The 16,949-nt window shown below is 39.9% G+C and overlaps 4 protein-coding genes across 4 annotated transcripts; 2 read left to right on the top strand and 2 right to left on the bottom strand.

The window, feature by feature from the left end:
- The first annotated feature begins 1,871 nt into the window (after positions 1 to 1,871).
- Positions 1,872 to 2,906, top strand: LOC149588320 (uncharacterized). Its single transcript, XM_089863108.1, has 4 exons — positions 1,872 to 2,013; positions 2,105 to 2,561; positions 2,625 to 2,711; positions 2,779 to 2,906. The coding sequence occupies exons 1-3, from the start codon at positions 2,002 to 2,004 to the stop codon at positions 2,702 to 2,704; spliced, it is 549 nt and encodes a 182-aa protein (XP_089719234.1). The 5' UTR covers positions 1,872 to 2,001; the 3' UTR covers positions 2,705 to 2,711; positions 2,779 to 2,906.
- Positions 2,907 to 5,526: 2,620 nt separating this feature from the next.
- LOC149588319 (uncharacterized) lies at positions 5,527 to 8,453 on the bottom strand. Its single transcript, XM_089863050.1, has 2 exons — positions 7,653 to 8,453; positions 5,527 to 7,473 (listed from the first exon to the last, which is right to left on the bottom strand). The coding sequence occupies exons 1-2, from the start codon at positions 7,752 to 7,754 to the stop codon at positions 5,902 to 5,904; spliced, it is 1,674 nt and encodes a 557-aa protein (XP_089719176.1). The 5' UTR covers positions 7,755 to 8,453; the 3' UTR covers positions 5,527 to 5,901.
- Positions 8,454 to 8,616: 163 nt separating this feature from the next.
- On the top strand, positions 8,617 to 12,210 carry rb (adaptor related protein complex 3 subunit ruby). Its single transcript, XM_089863049.1, has 2 exons — positions 8,617 to 8,946; positions 9,098 to 12,210. The coding sequence occupies exons 1-2, from the start codon at positions 8,617 to 8,619 to the stop codon at positions 12,062 to 12,064; spliced, it is 3,297 nt and encodes a 1,098-aa protein (XP_089719175.1). The 3' UTR covers positions 12,065 to 12,210.
- A 339-nt stretch (positions 12,211 to 12,549) lies between these two features.
- On the bottom strand, positions 12,550 to 15,490 carry LOC149588317 (palmitoyltransferase ZDHHC3). Its single transcript, XM_089863051.1, has 7 exons — positions 15,296 to 15,490; positions 14,834 to 15,137; positions 14,605 to 14,756; positions 14,466 to 14,535; positions 14,314 to 14,395; positions 14,118 to 14,248; positions 12,550 to 14,007 (listed from the first exon to the last, which is right to left on the bottom strand). The coding sequence occupies exons 1-7, from the start codon at positions 15,364 to 15,366 to the stop codon at positions 13,849 to 13,851; spliced, it is 969 nt and encodes a 322-aa protein (XP_089719177.1). The 5' UTR covers positions 15,367 to 15,490; the 3' UTR covers positions 12,550 to 13,848.
- Between the last annotated feature and the right edge of the window lie 1,459 nt (positions 15,491 to 16,949).

The following is a 16,949-nucleotide window of genomic DNA, read 5'->3' as shown; positions in this document are numbered from 1 at the left end:
TCACAGCATGGTCCCAAGGACCAGTTTAATAATTCCAACATGAGGGGTCACTGGTCCCGAGGGCCACTAACAAAATCCACCTTATTTCCAACCCTGAAGGTAGCGCTTGTTTTTTTTCTCATGTCCAGTATTTTTTATTTTTCCCACGAGGGTTTCCAGCGCTGATAGCCAGGTAACGCTAGTATCGACTTGTCTACTTTTTAGTATAGGGAGTTGCACATCCTGTTGAGCGTCGAATGTTTTTCATGCGCATCCAAGGTTTTTGAAAAAGTCACGTGACCTTAATTTGAGAATAGAAAATGGTGAATTTGAGTGCGAGATTTGAATTGAAACTTTTAATGAAATTTATATCGTGCTGGCGCGTGAGCTAACGCCGCGTGGTTCAAAACGAATTTTTTTGAATCCTATACCTTAACTTCACACTACGAGAAATGAGATACTACACCTTTTCAGCCTTTGCTAGTGCTGTCAAGTTAGATTGTTCAAAAGTATACCCCCTTGGTCGCGAAACTTTGGATCTAACTCGCAAAATATTATTGAACCAGCTCCATAGAGATTAACATAATTTTCTTTGTGGTACATTAAGAGAGACGCATCTCTACGTTTTGATAATAAATAGTAGCCACATCGTACCGTCATGGATAAAGAATGCACGTGAGGAAATTTGTTTTCACGCTATAGGATAGGCAACTCCCTATCTCGAACGACAGCTTATTCTGTATATACTCTGTTACAACATCGGTTGTCAGCACGCGCAAACCTAGGTCTCTATGTAACCTAGCTTTGTGCGTGCTGATAAGAGACAAAAACTTCAGGATCTTCAGGATTTAAAATATCCGTGAGTTTTTTAGCTCGAGTGCACGGACCTCTAGGCCTTAGTTTCAAATACGTGTAGTAGGCTGTAGGCAATTTTACACGTATTTGAAACTAAGGCCTAGAGGTCCGTGCACTCGAGCTAAAAAACTCACGGATATTTTAAATCCTGAAGATCCTGAAGTTTTTCGTTTCTTGACAGCACGTAAAAAGCTACGTTACATAAAGACCTAGCTTTGCGCATGCTGACAACCGATGTTGTAACAGAGTATATACAGAATAAGCTGTCGTTCGAGATAGGGAGTTGCCTATCCTGTAGAGTGAAAACAAATTTCATCACGCGCATTCTTTATCCATGGTACCGTTCTTAACAGGCGTACAGAAAATTTGAGTGAATAGCCCCTCGATACGCTACTTTTAACTGTTTTAAAACGATTACTTCAATTTTATTTACTTCTGTTATAATTGTAATAGTGTGAAAATAACGGGAAACGTGAGTGAGTACCCCCACGATGCGCATCACGATGTGGCTAAAACGAGGCAAAAACGTCCAAAATTCGAAATGATCAATATGCCCTGTCCGCAATTTTAAAATTTCAAAATTTCTACTTTGATTTGTGAAGAGAAAGCTTTGACTGGATTACTAGGGCACTTTGTTTTTCAAAGACAAAACGTGCCCAAAAAATGAGAGTGGGCTAAACAAGACCGGGTTTGGGGAGGGGGGGGAGTGATAACCGATACAGAGTTAAATAATAAAAGCAAAAGTTACTTTCACTTTCAAAACTAAATTTCCAAAGTTCGAGTCTTCCCCTAGGGTGAAATATTTCATAAAAATGCTAATTATATTTCGTCTCGATAAAGAGATAATCGCTCTAAAACCGTATCTCTCTTTAAAGCCTGTCTATAAATGGTTTCCTGGACATTAGTGGTTGCGACTATCTCTCCGGAGAACCTTGTCCTTTTTAGCGGCAGACCCCCTCCCAAAAATATTCTTGATTGGTAAAACCTTCCGATTCCGCCTATGGAGTCAAGAAGGTGTGTTCTCGAATCAGCCTATTCCTTAATAAAGTATTGAGGTCGATTTACCAGTATATAAAGCCCAATCAAATCCCTAAATAATCACAATCAACTTCTTCATAAACCTTCTTAAAACTATCAAGTTTTACTTCAAAAACTAAAAAACTCACCATGAACACCTTCGTAAGTATTTGCCTCACTATTCTTTTCACCCCTTAACTTTGCTCAAGTACTCGGGTTACCATCTCAATTACTTTCCTTGTCTCGATACTAGATCGTTCTCGCTTCCCTCGTCGCCGTGGCTTGCGCCGGTGGTCTCGCCAGCCCCTACGACCTCGTCGACAACATGGTCCACCCCACCAACTACGGACACGGTTTGGCCGCTAGCTCCCGTTACGACGTTCGTGCCCAAACCGTCGGTGTCGCCAAGGTAGCCGCTGCCCCTATCGCTTACGGAGGATACGCCGCCGCCCCAGCTTTGGCTTACGGAGGACTCGGATACTCTGGACTCGGAGGTGTCGCCGTCGCCCGCCCAGCTTACGCCGGACTCGGATACGCCACCGTTGCCCGCCCAGCCATCGCCGCTGCCCCACTCGGTCTCGGATACGGTCTCGGTGGAGTCGCCGTTGCCCGCCCAGCTCTCGCCGCTGCCCCACTCGGTTACGGATACGCCGGACTCGGAGGTGTCGCCGTTGCCCGCCCAGCCATCGCCGCTAGCTACGGATACTCTGGTAAGACAATTAACCAGTACTCGGCGAGTTATCTTACTTAATTAATATCTTGCCAATTTGCAGCTGTCCACCCAGCCCGCGCTGTCGTTGCCGCCGCTCCAGTCGGTCTCGGATACGGTGCTTTGGGAGCCTACCACGGTTAAGCTACCAGTAAGTATACTTTACCTCGTCACCAATTACCACCACGTATCCTAACTATATCTCTTTTCCCAAACAGTTTTTCCATCGAATCTAACAACACTTAAATTCGACCGGAAACTTCGGTTCTTTGCCAAAAACAAATAATTGTTGTATAATATTATTTATTATGTTAAATAAAATTAAGATAATTGTATTATAAAATAACCCGTCTATTCATTTTTAAACCAATTTACCTTTTAAGCCTAAAAAAATATTGAATTTATTTATTAAAATAATTAAGTGGCCATAGAATGGCTTAATTAAAAATGGGTGGAATTAGAAAGTGAAAATAGTAGGGTGTGTTTACTAATTAATAATTCGGGTCATTTTTCAAAACTGGAATATGAACCAAAATTTCATAATTTACGATTTATCAACGCCCGAAATCTAAAATAAAAGGAATTTTTAATCTCGATTTTTAAATCTTAAAACCAAAACCCGATTATATAAGCAATTAATAAATCAATAAGTCAACCGAGAGGCTAAACACTACACCTTCTACGGTTGCCTGCAATTACCGCCAGTACAGCGTCTAGACCGACTAAGCCGAGTGAATATCCCCTCGTACGAAACTCACTCAACGCCCGTTTTATTTATTAAAATCCAGGGTACCTAATATTTTTTTTTTTCACGATTTGAGAGTCCTGGTATGACGGCGTTGACGTTAGCCAAGACTTCCCGATTAAATTAATATATTTAAATATTTAATTAAAAGGAATATTTAAACTAAAGTACGGAAGTTTCATCCGTATGGGAGAAACGTTTCCTGATATTTCGAAATGAAAGTGAATTTAAATTTTAATTTGCCGACCTCCTACCGACTGAAATAATTTTTATATTAATTAAATATAAGATGTCTCAATATTTCCAGATATTTATTACTTTCAGAGTATCGTATTTTAATCCTGAATTGAGATTAGATGTTTTTTTAGTCGCAATCACTTCAATCTACGTTACCATTCGGTTCCATAATGTAGTACTAGATTCGCGTTTTACCAAAAAATATAATACTTCTCCTCGAGAGAAGTGTACCACAAAGAGGCGGGGTAATAGTAACATGATTCTTCTTCCCAACATCATTTTACATTTATTATAGCAAGGTTACTAAATCGAATCAGGAACCCGATAAATAGTTCCCTCATCATTACTCTATAAGGCTTAACTATTTGCCAAGGCGCATGAGCTTGTGGAGTTTTGTCCCACGTCAAGACAATCGAGGTTTGTGGGTTGATTGCTGAGGATTTAGTAGCAAACAGTTATAGAATTCACCTTAGCACGGTGTGATACCCAGCTGACGTTTGATGAGCGGGAGAGAAAACAAAAAGGGGTTGCCTGGGAAGAATCATGTTACATAACTAAAGTATTTAGAGAGTGTCATCCTTCTTCTATTATCCCCTTCTGGTAAAGTTACAGATGGTTTCTTTTCATCTTAACAGCTAGGTAAATTATTTATACCCGATACTCCCAACTTGTTTATCTCAAAACCCCAAAAAATAAACATAGTTTAACATAGGATTACTTAATAAAATTCAACGAAGCGTGTTATACTTTTGTTCAAAGTCCAGAACTAATAAAGAGGCGGTAATAAAGGCCTTACAAATATAAGCCTCGCTTTATTAGTTTTAATTCAGACAACAGATTAAAATCTCTTTCTCTAAATGTTGAGATATATTTAATATGGGGCTCCCCGGTTATTTTAAACGTATCGAGGGACCCAAGCTTGGATAAGAGACTAGATACGTTTAAATAACGATAAAAATACGTAACGATATTATCTGATATAAATAATAAAGATTTCTCAATATCAAAAGGTATTTAAGGAATAGTTTCTCGCCTTTTGGCACTCGTAAGTCCTCAAAACGGAAGGATGACACCTCGCACCAGCTTCTCTCCGCTATGGACAATCGTAAGTTTCTTTCTTAGCTTTATCAAAAATATTTAGTATCCCTTTAAATATAATTATCACTCGAAACATTTTTGTATCCCTTTGAAATCTATTTTTTCCCCCGTCATTTAGATGGTGTTTTACACAGTTTTAAAGTCCTTATCGCAAATACCGGGCACTGTCATGGCTACTAACTTTAACCCGTTGGACGCCATCTTGGCCCCGTATCTAGCCCAAGACTTTCGTCGTCGTAATGGGTCGGAGGAAGTCCGCAAGTACTTTAACCAAAACCAGAATTATCAACAATCGTATAGTCGCCAGGATTCCGCGGGACAAGGATTCAAACCCATAAGCGGCAACAACCTTCACTCGCCAGACCCGGACATCGCATTGGTACTTATACCCTACTCGAGATCTCGAGGACTTCCGGTTGGTTTCCCCTTTTGTGATTGTCGCAGGTGTCCCAACGATTCACCCCTGCCACCCACGAGGAAAGACTACGTGGACAGTTATAGTAACTATTCTTCAAACGCCAGAGTAAACGTACCCAACTCAATTACCAGAACAGAGTCGAGGGTACGGTCGCCACCAACGAGGGTTGGTAGCACCATTTATGACGCGCAAAATGGAGTCCAAGTACCTATTGACGAGAATAAGTATAAGAAGTCTCAGAGACCGCCTTTAGTGAATAAAGACGTCAGATTTCGCTACCCAGAACTCTACTAAACACCATAATTCGCTGTAACGCGCTTTATTAAAATCTATAGTCACTTAGAACATTGAAAAGGGGGCTTTTTACAAGGGTTTAAGAGGGTAAGAGCTCCGCGTAAAATCTTGAAATGATGAGAGTTCAATTTACAAAGTGAAACAGTTTTTTCGTTAAGCTTTGGACAAAATGAATTTCAATTAAACATTTTGGAAAATAAAAGTGAAAGTTCCCATTGTTTCTAAGTCCCCCAAATACTATAGTTTGTTCGCGGTTTCTCAACGTGACTTTTGGTGTCTTCCGAATCACTCAAAGACTTAAATTTGTTTCGTTAAAAACAATATTATTGTAAAACACCATTTCATAATTTTTGCAAAAGTTCGAAGAAACACCCAAAAATTGTACGCTGGGCGTTGACATTGTTAAGAAATTAATTCGAGTGGTTTTTAAAAACACCTCTTAACAATTTAGTTCAATAAAGAATCGAGTTCGTTTCACTCGAGATTTGAATTATTTCTGTCAAAAACGCGAACACTCGTTCACTTTACTCGTGGGAGAATTGTTCGGTTTTAGGCCGGAACCTTTCCATAGACTAGAATCCGAGGCAAGGCCAGTTTTTCAACTTTCTCGATGACCGCGGGCGAGGGCTGGTTCCCGTTTAAATTCGTCTCTCTCGCCCCTCCGAATAACTTGGTTAAGATGACGTAATCTTGATACTGTTTCTTCAACTCTTCGGGCGTAGCTTTGTAAATCATTTCGAAATCTATGTCACGTCGCCTCCAACTTCTCGAGTTTCTCTTGAGCAAGGCGTCGTCCGAAGAAGTAAATAAAGTACCCAGCAAACCTTGAACTTCTTTATCGTTAGAATCCTGATCAGTCGTCGAGTTCTCTTTCGGTAAATAAGTTAACCCTTGATTGGTATCTTTGGGCTTATGATCGTGTCGTACGCGTTCGCTTACGCTCCGTTCTTCAGCCCAAGGTACTCGACGACCGGGTAACGGGACGCTGTCCTCGACTTCGCGTTCGTGGTTGCGATCTTCGGGTCGGCTATGATGAGTCCTTCTTGGCGTTTTGGTAGTTGAAGGTCTATTTGTTGGCCTGGTAGTAGTTTTTGGTTTTGACGTTCCCGTTACGACATCTCTGTTAACTGGTTTCCTTTGTGGTACCACTGGTTCGTTGTTGATCGGATCAGGTGTGGTAATAGTTGGATAAGTCGGCTCGATCGATGGTAAAACAATCGGTACTTGGGAAGGTGGTATTTGAGGCATAGCTGTGGTTTGATGCATTACCGGCGGATGTCTCTGTTCGTTATGTCCATACGTTCTCGATGGTTGTTCTCCGTGAGTTGGTGAAGAAACTGGACCAATTGGTGGTTGGTTTATAGGTTGAGGTATTGTTCCCATATTTATTCGCGGTGATTCTATACCGCCATGTACGGGTAACGGAGGCCCTTGATTGTAAGGTACTTGGTAAGACGGACCATGAACAACACCGTGATTCATAGTGTTGGGAATAACGTGAGGAGGTGGTTGTACTTGGTTGACTTGAGGAGGTGGAAATTGCGAGACGTGAGTATGAGGATTGACGGGTTGATGCCCATAGTTTACACTTGGACCACCGAGTACTTGTTGGGGTACGTAGGATACGTGCGTAGCTGTCGGTTGAGCCACTCCGTAATTACGTCCCATGCTTGGCTGCAAACCTTGAGCTATTTGTGGTTGATGATGGTACACCGTTTTCGTTTGGTACACGATTCTAGTGCGAGCATCCTCGGACTGCGCTTGGGGGCCGTTTGACGAGGTACCGGTACTTCCTCCTTGGATAATAATGATTGTTGTACCAGGACCGTATTCAGTTTGAATTTCGTTGGTCAATTCACCGCCTCCGCGTGACGTGACGTATTCTACGATAATATTGGGAGGACTAGAATTTCGAAGGACAATTCTGGCTGGGTTGCTTTGAGCCGAGGATTGTTGAAGGTAGATTGTAGCTCCTCCATTGCTTTGCAAATTTTGAGACAAACGCGACGATGTTGCTAGTGGCAAGTTACCACTGATTGACGCGTGGTCACAACCGACGAGTTCAGCCGATACGGTCAACGTTAGCAAGATACTTATCGCGGTGTACTTGCAATTGAACTCCTAAAGTGGGTAGTAAAATTGTTACATTAGAGTATACTCGCTTGACAAAAATATTAGACACGTAAAACATTTTAGACTAAAACTTTCTCAAATTATGACACTTTTAAATGTTAAATTGGCATTTCTCATCAATATGAATTTCACATTAAAACTATTTTATACAAAAAAGAGAGACTCACCATTTTGGGGGGCAAATTATTTAAAAATTTGCGGAGAAATTGACGACAACTTCCATCATCGTTGAGTTTTAAAATCGAAATGAAGTTAAAATTAAATATCATGAAAAATAGGATGTTTAATTTAGTAATTCTGACAAGTTTTTCCTTGAATAACAAAATTAACTTTCACGACATAATTTTCAAGGTTAACTTTTAGACTCGAGGAAGACGCATCTGCTACTATTAAATGTCACCTCGGTTTTAGGGAAAAGAGCGATCTTCCGTCTGAGGATGTCTTCAAAATCATTCATGCAATACGTAAATTTTTCATATTTTCAAATACGTAATTATTTTTGAATTAAACTTCACTATAAATAAAGATTATAGTAATATTTGATTTATTATTATCTTCCCTTTGTTTCGCTCGCTACCGCATTCTACGTGTTGGGCTTTACCCAGCATTTAATTAATTTTAATGACATCGTTAAAATTAAATAATATAACTAAAACTAGCAGCGTGGGAAAATTAAGTGGTTTGTTTATGGGATTTAAATGGCATTAAGTTTGAATTTTATTATAATAATATAGAGCTTTCATCTATTAATTATTGGTAATTAATTTTTAATTATTCTACAATTATCCCCCTATTTTAATCCGCTTTCATTACATAAGTTCCCTAGCACCGCGCCTAATGGAGCTCCAATTTCAATATAATTTTCATAATTATTACAATTAAAAAAATCATAATAAAAAATTACCCAAGAACCTATAAACATCCCTGAAATTAAATTTATCTAAATTAATTGAAACACGAGGTGGAATTTTATAGCCGACAGGTGTCAGGCGTAAATTTCCGTATAAAAGCGGCTCATGGATAGATGAATACGTGTCAAGTACAGGTTATTCAAACAGTATTGATTTAGGTACAAGGTAGTTAGAAGTAGAAGAGCCCTCTCTATTATTACGTTCAAGTTAGGTTGTCGTTATGGCTATATCTCTGGTTTCTCGTCATGTGTATTTATTAACGTCGTCGGGTCCGTCGGCCAGTGATAAAATGGCGCAGAATGGGAGTTACGCGGCCCAAGGACCCGGTGCCAATGAAAACTCAATTGAATACGCCAATGACCCCGCGGCCGGTGGTTTTTTCGCCACGGACTTTCGAAAACACGAGGACTTGAAGAATATGTTAGATGGAAACAAAGATGGCTTGAAATTAGAAGCTATGAAAAGAATTATTGGAATGGTGGCCAAGGGTAAAGACGCGTCGGACCTCTTTCCAGCTGTGGTCAAGAACGTTGTGTCCAAGAACTTGGAGGTAAGACATAGTACATACCAGTTTGGGATAATTACGGCATACGGCTTGGTGATTGGATGATGATTGTTTATTCTGTCTAAAAGGGGAGGGGCTTTTGGCGCTGGTCCTTATGACCAGCAGTTAATATGATTATGGTTTTACTATCTTTAAGGTAAAAAAACTGGTGTATGTCTATCTGGTACGATATGCCGAGGAACAACAAGATTTGGCTCTATTGTCCATCAGTACTTTCCAACGAGCTTTGAAAGATCCTAACCAACTAATCCGCGCCAGCGCTCTTAGAGTATTATCTAGTATCCGCGTCCACGTCATTGTCCCAATCATGATGTTGGCTATTAAGGATTCCGCCAATGACATGTCACCTTACGTCCGCAAGACGGCCGCCCACGCCATTCCCAAGTTGTACAGCCTAGACCCTGAGCAACGGGACCAGTTGATTGAAGTCATCGAAAAACTACTCTCTGATAAAACCACACTAGTGGTAGGCAGCGCGGTCATGGCTTTTGAGGAAGTCTGTCCAGAAAGAGTCGAACTGATCCATAAGAACTACAGGAAGCTGTGCAACTTATTGGTGGACGTTGAGGAATGGGGACAAGTAATTATCATCCATATGCTGACCAGATACGCTAGGACGCAGTTCATGGACCCTAATAAAAACGGCGGTGCTAGTAGCGAAGCCCAAGACGACAAACATTTCTATGACTCGGACGAATCAAAGGGTAAAGAAGAATCCGAAGAGAAAGCTTACGTCATGGACCCTGACCATCGGTTACTGCTTAGAAACTGTAAACCATTACTTCAAAGTCGTAACGCGGCCGTCGTTATGGCTGTGGCCCAACTGTATTACTACATATCTCCTAAGAACGAAATTAACATCATCGCCAAGGCTCTAATCAGGTTACTTCATAGCCATCGCGAAGTCCAATCCGTTGTCCTGAGCAACATCGCCACCATTACCACGACCAACAAGGGAATCTTCGAACCGTACTTGAAGAACTTTTTCGTACGTTCCAGCGAGCCGACACACATTAAACTACTTAAACTGGAGGTTCTCACCAACCTAGCCACCGAAACGAACGTCTCGGTCATCCTTCGAGAATTCCAAACGTATGTTGGCAGCCCTGATATGGAATTTGTGGCCGCCACAATACAAGCCATAGGAAGATGCGCCAGTACTATCTCGGAGGTGACGGATACTTGCTTAAACGGACTAGTATTGTTACTATCCAATCGAAACGAGTTAGTGGTTGCCGAGAGCGTCGTTGTCATCAAGAAACTGCTGCAACTTCAACCTAGCGAATACAAGAACATTATTGTTCATATGGCCAAACTGGTTGATTCCATCGCTGTCCCCATGGCCAGGGCTTCCATCTTATGGTTACTGGGAGAGTACGCCGATCGGGTCCCTAAAATCGCTCCCGATGTCCTGAGGAAAGTGGCCAAAACCTTCGTAACTGAGGAGGACATCGTAAAACTTCAAACCCTGAATTTGGCGGCGAAACTCTTTATCACAAACCCGAAACAAACGCGACTTCTGTGTCAATACGTTTTTAGCCTGGCTAAGTATGATCAAAACTACGACATCAGAGATCGCGCAAGATTCCTTCGTCAATTGATCATGCCTCAAGGAGAAGGTAACCACGTCCTCTCCAAGTACGCCAAGAGAGTTCTACTAGCTACCAAACCCGCTCCCATCCTCCAATCAAAGTTCAAGGACCGGGACCAATTCCATTTGGGTTCCTTGTCTCACTACATCAATGGTCGAGCGAGCGGTTACCAAAAACTGCCAGACTTCCCCGAAGTGGCCCCTGATCCCAGCGTACGTAACGTCGAAGTGGCCGCGCCGTGGCAGGAAGCCAAAATTATGAAGAAACCTAAGAAGATTGTGAAAAAATCTTCGTTCTACAGTGAAACAGAATCCAGTTCGGGTAGTAAATCAAACTCGGATGACGAAGGATCTCACGAGTACATTGGAGGAAGTTCCGGAGAGGATTCCGAATCGGGTAGCCAAGACGAAAGCCAATCCGAAAGTGGCGAAGAATCGGAGGAGAGTTCCGAAGAATCTTCTGGGGAAGAAAGCGAACCAATTAAGAAAATTCAATCGAAGAAGGTTGAATCAACGGAAGAATCCAGTTCGGAGGAAAGCTCTGAAAGCGAATCTGAAGACGACATCAGTTCGGACGAGTCGTCAAGCGTGGCCGATAATCGCAACGCAAACATTAGAAAGAAACCTTCGCCTAAACCGCAAAAACAAGCTAAATCCAACTTGGACCTCCTTTTAGACTTGGACGACTCTGTCTCGGTCCCAGTTATGCAAACGACCTCAATTACACCCGGCGCAATTCCCATTCAAGCAGCCTCTTATCTCCGCAACTTGGACAACAACCTGACCCAACCTCAACTTAACGCCGTCGCACCCGCTTGGGTTTCGCAAAAACAGATTGAACTATTGAATCGTTACAATGGTGACGGGTTAACAGTCACCTACCGTTTTCCGCGTAGCAGCAATATCTACTCGACTAAAATGACCACCATCGAGCTAACCTTTAAGAACGAAAGTCCCGATCCCATTAAAGGCATATCGATCCCTGATAAGAAGCAGGGAAATGTCGATATAAAGGGTTTTCCCGCTATGGCTCCATTGCCACCCAACTCGACCGCGTTAGCCACGTTAGGGATTGACTACAATGAAAGCACTAACCCGGCTGGTTTTGAGTTAAAAACCGACAAGCGTACGTTCAAATTGACCATCAAGGCGCCAATTGGGGAGATAATTCAACCAGTCATTTTGAGCGAATCGGAATTTAGCAACTGGCAAGATAAACTTAAAGGAATGAACGAGAACGTTAGTCAAGTCAGTTTGCCCGAAGGTTGCAACAATAACGACAAAACGCTAATCTCTAAAGTCTACGAAACGGCAAACGTTCTTCAAATAACAAGCATCGATCCTTCCCCGACTAAACTACGTTTCGCGGGACAAACATTATCAACTAAATCCCCCGTATTGATATCAGTACAAGTTTTAGATAACGGTAAAGGACAGATCGCCGTTAATTGCGAGAAAATGGTCATTGGCTCGGTACTAATGAAGGAATTGAAAGATTCCATTTCTAAATGAAGGACTTATTAATTTTCTTACAAATTTAACTATAATTAAACTAACACCTCTTGAATCTAATGAACGGATACATGTTATACGCTTATATTATGTAATTACGATGCTTAAATATTAATTAAATAAACTATGGTCTTTATATTTAAAAATACTTGCGTTTTAATTAGAGCCCCATCGTCTGCTACTACAAACTTTCCCGTGACGTCACATCCTCCTATCTCTTACCTCAGTTTTGGCGACCATATTGGAAGACGTCAGCTCAGGCCATACATTTTACAGTACCAATATTGCCGTCACGTCCCTGTAGCTCCTTCCCGCTTAGTACCACTGTATTCCCGTCAGACAAATAGCATGTATGACGTCATACTAAGGCTTCTGAAATAATCCAAGATGGTGGCCATGGGTTGAGCCAAGGCCCAACTCCACAACAACTTCTCAATCCAATTGCATCGCGCAATCCCATATTCCTCTCCACAATAAAAAACTAATTTCAATTAAATAAAAGTTTCTTTTTTTTTCTGAAACATTATTATTTCACCATAATAATAATTAATTTACAATTAAATATTACATTTTTTTATACAGAATAGTAGCGCCGTTTCCGTTTTTATAATATATACGCATGCTGCAGCCTATGGGGGAGGGGAGGGGGACATTTTTAGGGGGATTTTTTTTTTGTTTCCTTGTTTTGGGGGAATTATAAGGACGGCTATTAATAATATTATTTTACGAACATATTTTTGTATTATAAATATTAAATACATTTTTCAAGGCACAATTATCGTTAGTTGCTGCTAAAAAATATTTCCTGACAATCAATGTTTATTACCATATCTTTGTTTGTTTGTTTGTTGTAGAAAATGATAAACATTCATCATAGAAGCGTTAATTTACGTTTAGAAAAAGCCAACGTTACGTTTCGCGTGTAAACTACACTTAAGAGTAATTTTTGTAACATTTAAAAATCTAGTGTTTTTTTTTCTTTGAGTGTCGAGGGGAAACGTTGATAAAATGCCCTAGTTCTTATAAAAAGCACCCTAGGTTTGAATTTTTCTCTATTAAAATGTGTTTTTGGAGGGTGTTTTACTGTTTTTGTTCCAAATGTAAATGGTTATTGCGTGTATATCTTTTAAAAATCCTATTTACTTACGTCACTAAGCTTCTAAATGTTCCGATCATCTCCAAGCTTTGTCATTTGTGACTCACAATTAGCGATGATAAGTTTCGCTTTACACCTACAAACCTCTCGAGATATTTAAATGACCTATTTACTGCTATGTTTTGGGGTATTTTTAATGCTAATCTAACACATATTTCCAATTTCCCGATTTTTTTGAGGGGGAAATTCAAATTTTCGCTAATTTTTGATGCATTTTAGCGTTTACATTCTAAACCTAACCTATTTTGGGGAGATGGCAACTTTAAATGAATAAACCTAATTTTTTAACCTATTTTATAATTTAATTTCAACCTATTTTTTTGGCCCAATAAATGTTAATTTGTGTAAAACGTAATTAAATTAAAACCTGGAATGTCGTCAAAACTTGTCAAACCAGATTGTATAAACACTATTCTATAATATATAATCAATTAACGTTAAACTTAAGTTAAACATTATTAAAATTAAAGTTCTTTGTCTCCAGAGAGCGTCTTTATAACAAAAGCTTTGTCTTTCAAAAAGTTTATCAGCAAAACTTTCTTGGCTTTACGGTACTAATATCCCCAAACGCGCACTGATTGTTAATTAGTTAATTTCATTTTACCCAATCTCGATGATTTTAAAATGGTTAAACTGAGTGTAGAGATCCGTCAACCCTTCCTCCAATTGGTAGATTCGTAAAGGGAGAGAACCAGGCCAAGGAGAAACGTCCAAACACAGCTCGAACACTCCTCCAAGCTGATCTGCGTTGCCAGCGGACCGCCTCCTTTTTCAATTGTTCTATTCCCTTGGTTAAGTAATGTTAAAAGCATAAACAAGTTTGCAAAAAAGAAATAAAGAAAACTAAAAACAACTCCGGGAAACTGATAAAGAAAAAGGTTTTATGGTTAAAATTACTGTTTTATCCGTCCAAATTGCTTGCAATTGAGTCCCAAACATAACCATGGTAAAAATTGCAAAGAGCAACGCCTCAAAAATCAGCAATAACAACAGGACAATCGTCACTGGCGGAGAATGGGCCGAACATTCTAATTTTTCATATTTAAAATCATTAACAATTAATACGGTAATAAAATCTTTGGCGTCTGCGCACTTTTCCATTCACTGTTAACGCACATGACAAAATGGCTGACAGCCAAAATGAAAGAGTATGTTGAAATTGTGGCTATGTACATCTGCGTGCGTTAATTTTAATTAAATTTAACTAAATTAAGTCCTTTAACGGAAATGAAATAGAAAACCTACAGTAAATAATACAAAGAACTTTTGGTTCTTTTCACCAACACAGTTGTTGACCCAAGGACAATGATGGTCCCTAAATTAAACACAGGGATCAAAGGTTACACTCAAATTTCAACTCAGAAAATAAACGAGTATATTGTACATTTTTAAAATGCATCGCTGACAAACGCTGCAATGATGCGCTCTTTCCGGTTTGATACTGCAACATTTTGGACATTTATAAACAACAACACCTTCTCTTAAGCCTAACTGCTGAATGGCTTCCTTCGTGGCTGTTCCTTTAGGAACTGCACCCTGAAAATTGGACGCAAACACTGGGGATTCAGTCCTGACTAAAAAATAGGGGTTTAAAATGAAAAAATAGAACATACTGGATCGGTAAACATAGTTCTCATATGAGAAATGACGGCCAACGAAGCAATAAATTGATAAGTAACAAAGTTAATGGCGCTATAATAGGGATACGGTCCTGGCAATAATATGACAAATACTACAACATAGTCGGCGTATAAAACCAAAAACCAGGTCATAACCGCGCAAATTATGCCGCATATGTCTTTAATGAACCAGTAACGGCCACCGCAACAACGGTTTTGTAAATCTTCCTCTTGATGAGCCATTGGGATTATTGTAGGTGATAATCTTTCGGGAGAGCCACGAATACGGTTGTTTCGACTGAGATTATCAACATTTGTTAGAAATTAGTAAATCAAAATTGTTAATTCATTCAAATGATCCAACGGCATTAAAATAAAATTATTTGGAACTTTCGATTTGAAGGCATGGAACTTTAGCCTTGGTCGTAAATAAACTTTTTTGGTTCTCTAACTTACCAATTTAATCTCGAAGCGACATGGCGAAATCCTACATTCTTCACGTTATTACCGCCTTTCGGATTAAGCATCTGGTTTTAAAATTAACTCTAATTTATCAAATTAACATTGTAGATAAATAACTTCTCCGTCACGAACGAAGCCGACTCACGCCAAGAAATTTTTTCCCAGACTGACAGATCAGCGCTCATAACTTAAGGACTGAACTGATGCGAACTACTCTACCTCATTATTAGTCTGCTAGTAATAAGTTACCATGGAGCAGTATTATAGGAGACATCTGTAATATAATCACAGTGCAAATTCAAATATTTACTCCGATAAATATACTCCATGGTAACCAATGTGACCACTGACAAGACGTCTGCTTCCGCTCGAATTTGAAAATTGAGGACGCTACTAATTTGCATAAATTTACAGCAAACCAATTTTTTTGCATAAGTCCGCCATTTTCAAAGGTTTGCTTCCAAAATACTAATTTGCATAAATTCTGAAAAAACGTTATCATGCATAAAACAAGTATTTTCAATGGTTTGCAGCCAATATACCAATTTGCATAAAATTCCCCATCCACCACTATTTTCAAAAGTTTGCTACAAGAACACTAATTTGCATAAATCTAACGAAAACTCGATGAAACTCAGAAAACTCGATGAAACTCATGGTTTTTACAAGGAAACCTAGCTTCGCTTAGGGCTTCGCTTCGCTTAGCGTAGTGGTTTAGAGTAGTTTAGAGTGGTTTAGAGTAGTTTAGAGTGGCTAGAGTGGTTTAGAGTGGTTTAGAGCGGCTTCGCTTCGCTTAGCTTCGTTTAGCTTCGTTTAGCTTCGTTTAGATTCGTTTAGCTTCGTTTAGCTTCGTTTAGCTTCGTTTAGCTTCGTTTAGCTTAGCTTCGTTTAGCTTCGTTTAGCTTAGCTTCGCTTAGCTTCGCTTAGCTTCGCTTAGCTTCGCTTAGCTTCGTTTAGCTTCGTTTAGCTTAGCTTCGTTTAGCTTCGTTTAGCTTCGTTTAGCTTAGCTTCGGTTAGCTTCGCTTAGCTTCGTTTAGCTTCGTTTAGCTTCGTTTAGCTTTGGTTAGCTTAGCTTCGTTTAGCTTCGTTTAGCTTAGCTTCGTTTAGCTTCGTTTAGCTTCGTTTAGCTTAGCTTCGTTTAGCTTCGTTTAGCTTCGTTTAGCTTCGTTTAGCTTCGCTTAGCTTCGCTTAGCTTCGTTTAGCTTAGCTTCGTTTAGCTTCGTTTAACTTCGTTTAGCTTAGCTTCGTTTAGCTTCGTTTAGCTTCGTTTAGCTTCGATTAGCTTCGTTTAGCTTCGTTTAGCTTCGTTTAGCTTCGTTTAGCTTAGCTTCGTTTAGCTTAGCTTCGTTTAGCTTCGTTTAGCTTAGCTTCGTTTAGCTTCGTTTAGCTTAGCTTCGTTTAGCTTCGTTTAGCTTCGTTTAGCTTCGCTTAGCTTCGTTTAGCTTCGTTTAGCTTAGCTTCGTTTAGCTTAGCTTCGTTTAGCTTCGTTTAGCTTCGTTTAGCTTCGTTTAGCTTCGTTTAGCTTCGATTAGCTTCGTTTAGCTTCGTTTAGCTTCGTTTAGCTTCGTTTAGCTTCGTTTACCTTCGTTTAGCTTAGCTTCGTTTAGCTTCGTTTAGCTTCGTTTAGCTTCGCTTAGCTTCGTTTAGC

Source organism: Phalangium opilio, unplaced genomic scaffold (genome assembly GCF_054372755.1).
Source record: "Phalangium opilio isolate 3A_F unplaced genomic scaffold, DU_Popi_V2 ptg000662l_1, whole genome shotgun sequence".
Lineage (NCBI taxonomy): Eukaryota > Metazoa > Arthropoda > Arachnida > Opiliones > Phalangiidae > Phalangium > Phalangium opilio.
Note: the sequence above shows the minus strand (reverse complement) of the source record. Positions and strands in the feature narration are given on the sequence as shown.